The following is a 5,000-nucleotide window of genomic DNA, read 5'->3' on the forward strand; positions in this document are numbered from 1 at the left end:
AAGTTTGAAGGATATTTTCTATAGAAGCAAAATAGACCAAAATCTCAAAATTTGAGTAGTGCATGAAAAAACTATAGTTTTGCCTGTAGTGTCTTGTCTTTGCTTCTCAAGTAAATATATCTTGATTTAAAAATGTTTAGATATTAGTGCTGTCAAACGATTAATCGCGATTAATCACATCCAAAATAAAAGTTTTTGTTTGCATAATATATGTGTGTACTGTGTCCATTTATTATGTATATATAAATACATACACATACAGTATATATTTCAAAAATATTTACATGTATTTACATGTATATATTTATATTCATATCAATTATATTTTATATAAATATTAGTGCTGCACAACGATTATAAATTTTTTATTGTGATTAATCGCATGATTTTTCTGCGATTAATCGTGATTAATCCCATTATGCACAAAATTCAATAATGAATTCAAAAGTAGTGTATTGCGCACTTTTTCCATTTAAAAGTACTGCTATATGAACAAAGGTGCAATACCATTTGGTTTGCAAACACTTTAAACAAAAAAGTTGCTTAGTAGCAGTTAAAATATTTCTTGTAAATCTCAACTTAAACATTAATGTAATCAAATTAAATATAAAACCAAAGCTATTTGCCACTGCCAGAGCATTAACGTTTTTATAGAAAATATTATATAGTTTGTTATAGAAAAACAAGTTATGCTCAGAGTCCAGAGCCTCGATCATAACATTATAACAGGCGCCTTCCGAGTAGAGACCTGCAAAATCGCGGGACCCAACGCAACAGTGCGGCACGGGACAACACTTGATGGGCGAGTGCAGGAGCGGGCGGGTATAGACGCGTGTGTGCGGGACGCGGGAGAATAAGGGTGTACTCACACTAGGCAATCTTAACCGTGCCCGAGCGCGTTTGACCCCCAAAACCTGGTTCGTTTGACTAGTGTGATCGCTCCAGTTCGTTTAGCCGGCTCTTGCTCGGTTGGAAGAGGTGGGTCAGAGCACGGTTCAGTTGCACTCGGGCGCGGTACACATGTAGTGTTGGAGTCCAAAAATTTACCCTTATGACTGGTTTTGTGCTCCAGGGTCACATATGTGTTGTATCTGACGTATCGAATCGTGCCTCTGTAGAGTCTGTGGACACTAAGCTGAACTTCAGTAATCTGCTGATGATGTATCAGGACAGCGGCGGCAGTCCAGACTCCAGCGAGGAGGACAACTCACGCATGTCCATGTTACCGCACCTCGCCGACCTCGTCAGCTACAGCATCCAGAAAGTCATCGGATTCGCCAAGATGATCCCTGGATTCAGGTGAGACTCTGTTCTCTTCCCTTTTGACCTGGTGTGAAGTGTTGACCTCCCATTAGCCAGGAATTGAGCATTTGTTTTTCTCCCTCACAATTCAGTTTAAACTATGCATGTTGCACTTCAAAGTGATGTTACCCAACCAGTGCAGCCATTATTATCCAAAAATACAATTATTGAAAATAATATTCGTTCATTGAAATAATTATGAAATGAAATATTTGATGAAACTTCAAATAAAAAAACTTAAATGAAAATAGGAACTGTTGCCATGTTTTGAAGTATTAAAGTTACTTAAACTGGAACAAAAATAAATTCAAATTAAGTAAAAAAATGTAAGAAAACAAAAACTAATGAAAATTACAGAAGTACTAAAACTAAGAATAAAATTAACTCACAATATCAAAACAATTAAAAATCATTTTCATTAATTGAAATAAAGCTGATATCAAAGCTGAAACGGAAAACTTGAATGAAAATTTTAAATTTTGTCATGGCATCTAACTTAAGTTTAAATTGAAGTACTACAATTATTAAAACTAAAACTGAAATAAATATAAATTAAAACTAAATACAAAAACTAATAGAAATCACAAAAGTATGCTAAAACATAAACTAAAATTAAAGTGCCCCTATTATGGGTAATGAAAGGTTCATGTTTTGGTTTTGGGAGTCCCCAACAACAGGTTGACATGCATGCAAGCTCAAAAAAACACTTTCATTGTCTTATAATATGCATTTATTTTTACCTTATTTGCTCAACGACTCCCAAACGATTCGTTTAACGATTCGTTTTTCCAAACCCCTTCTTTGCGTGACACTAATCAGCGGTGATTGGTCTCATTTTCATGTCATCTCGCCTGTAATGCCTGATAAAGCAGCGTTTGATAAAGTCTGCTAAATGCATAATTATAAATTATAATTATTAAATTAATTAATTTATTATAAAGCAGCGTTTGTGAGCGCAGTGCTGCTTTGTGTGCAGCGTTACCGGGGAAACAGCTATTTTTACCGCTTCAAAAGCGACACCTAGTGGCAAAGAATTAATTTGCATCTTCATTCAGACCAATGCGGAAAGACCAACAAGTGGGCGGGCAATATGCTTGTTTCATGTTGACTTCAAGATAAAACGGCTTGGGATTTATTTTAAAAATGACTCGTTTCAATGATTCAGAGTCGACTCTTTCTTTTGAGAGACAATGGGCCTCATTTACGAAACGAACGTACGACAGAAAATTGGGCGTACGGTCGTTTCAACGCAAAACGTGGAATTGATCAATATGGACGTGAGCGGTGGCTACGATCAAATCTCACGTCTGGTCTCAGCTCGTGTACGCAAGTTTTTGAGTTACCTGAACTTGTGCAGAGCATAGTAAATACGGTGGAGAAATGTAGATTGACAGCATTTTGTTAATTTTTATATTCCTGACCGTCAAACGAAGCTCATTAGTCGATCATTAACCAGTCAGATTAGAATGTATTTTTTGGTGTTGTTTTGTACAGGGCTTTAGCTTTATATGCGCGAATAGCAGCATAAACAAGACCGTGAGGATTCAATCGTCGCATCATGCACCTGCAGCGCTTCTGTGAAAGGAGAAAACAGAAATTAAGTTTATAAAAGGAATAAAATCAATAGGATCACACAAAATATATAATAGGCTATAATATAATTAAAAGATTAACAAAAGGGGGAAAAAACTGTGCAACAAGTATAGGCTACGCTCGTTTTTGTGACACTCTTAATGCATTTAATTTATTTTCTTTATATCTTTATTTGATTGAATCCATCTGATCGCACAGGCGCCTCTCGCACACACACACAACATTAGTTCTAGCGTTGCCTGACATTTCAGCCATTCAGCATCAAACTAAAATGCAGTCAACCAAACATAAAAGTAACTGTTTATTTTAAAAGATCCGCTGTAAAATCAGCGTGCAGCGCCCGAACAATAAACATTTTTGCTCACGTGAAGGATTTTACACAGATATTAGAACATGACTGAAGTATAAAGCCATGTTTAGGCTACAAACAAATATTACAAATATGGCAAAAATGGATACATTTGGATTCTTCTGGTATGAGACAGGCGCGTGAGCCCAATGCCGTTTCAGTTTTGCTTGACATTTGTATGCTGTTTATAATGAATGCCACTATAGCCTAATTTGTTTTATTTTACAGTTTAAAATATAATTGTATAACTACTTATTTTTCATTCTTGTTCTGTTCTGAATACCGTTAAATTTAAAATATTTAAACTCTAGGGCGAGGCTTCTAAACCAGGGTGTTTTTAGGGGCGTGATATTCAAATGACGATTGTTTTCTGGCGCTACATTTATCAACATGCGATCATTCGTACGATGAGATCGGCGGCATACGAATGTTTCATAAATCACACGTGAACTCTGTCGTAAGTTGATTTGTGCGCACAGATCTGCGCTCGTTTCTACGTTAGATTGATAAATAAGGCCCAATAACTTTATACACGGTGCACTTTCAGATTTAAAACTTTGCAGGATGTTTTCATTCACTTAGAGCTGTGTTACACACTGCATGAAAGGTTATTTTCAGAAATCCATAATAGGGGGCACTTTAAAATGAAAACTGAATGTATCAAAACAATTACAGATAGATTTCATTTGTTGCAATAAAGCTGAAATAAAATAAAACGTAGATATCTGATTTAAAAAGCTTAAATGAACATTTAAAATTTTGCCATAGCAAATAACCTAAGCTGAAGTACTAAAATGACTAAAATTTAAATAGAAATTAAAATAAATTAAAACTGAATTGAAAAATTAACAAATTGAACAAATTTAAAATTGAACAAAATCAAACTAAAAGTGAACTAAAATGAAAACTGGAAATATCAAAAAGCTAATTCTAAATGAGAATTAATAGTATATAAATAATACTAAAATAACACTGTACCTAACGTCCACCGTCTTCCAACAGCAGTTAAATGGTGATAAATGGTTTTATATTTACTTATCAAAGGCTGTTTTTTTGCTCTTAGCGAGTGCTTATGTGCTTAGCGGTGGCTCGTTCAGATCATCACACAGCACTTTCCGAAGAAGAGTCTGGAGTATGTGTGTGATCTTCAGTCCACAAGTATTAAGAGCTGATTATTTCACAGCTGTAAATAAATCTTAATTTGTGCTGCTGGATCTCAATCAGAACTTGGGGTGTGCGATATATATCGTCTGTGATAATATCGTAATTGTTGTTTTAACGATGTGCGATTTGACATTATTGAGTATTTAGCAAAAACCATTCAAAACACTCCTACAGAGCGCACGCATACATTGTCTAGTGCACGTTTAGAGTGCGTTCTTTCACGGCATGATTCAGTCTAATAAAGAACATTTAGAATGATCACAAATTCAAGACATGATGGCAGAAAATGTATATATTTATACCAGTTCATATAGTTAATCAATATCACATGAAGAGTGCTGTTTCTTTCTACAAAAATTACCATGATTACAAACGTAATGTTGATTTTTTTACAGCAGTTAATTAAGAGACTTACGTTTTAGTATTATTGGCTGTTTTTTGCGCTATTTCGACAACAAAAATAACTCCAAACACAGCCACAGCGCTGTTTTGCGTCTCTGAGCAACATGACGGTGTTTCGTTCCTGAATGAATCAACCGTTTAAATGATTCGCTTCAATCGCAGTGACTCACTTATTAACAGTGACTTGCTG

General features: G+C 35.1%; 1 protein-coding gene across 1 annotated transcript in view; it reads left to right on the plus strand.

Moving 5' to 3' along the window:
- Positions 1–5,000, plus strand: part of vdra (vitamin D receptor a) — a 74,950-nt gene that overhangs the window by 65,336 nt on the left and 4,614 nt on the right. Inside the window, exon 7 of the mRNA XM_016250536.1 lies at positions 1,119–1,299. Within this exon, the coding sequence (XP_016106022.1) occupies positions 1,119–1,299 (181 nt within the window). The remainder of the gene's footprint in view (positions 1–1,118; positions 1,300–5,000) is intronic.

Source organism: Sinocyclocheilus grahami, unplaced genomic scaffold (assembly GCF_001515645.1).
Source record: "Sinocyclocheilus grahami isolate Dianchi unplaced genomic scaffold, SAMN03320097.WGS_v1.1 scaffold993.1, whole genome shotgun sequence".
Lineage (NCBI taxonomy): Eukaryota > Metazoa > Chordata > Actinopteri > Cypriniformes > Cyprinidae > Sinocyclocheilus > Sinocyclocheilus grahami.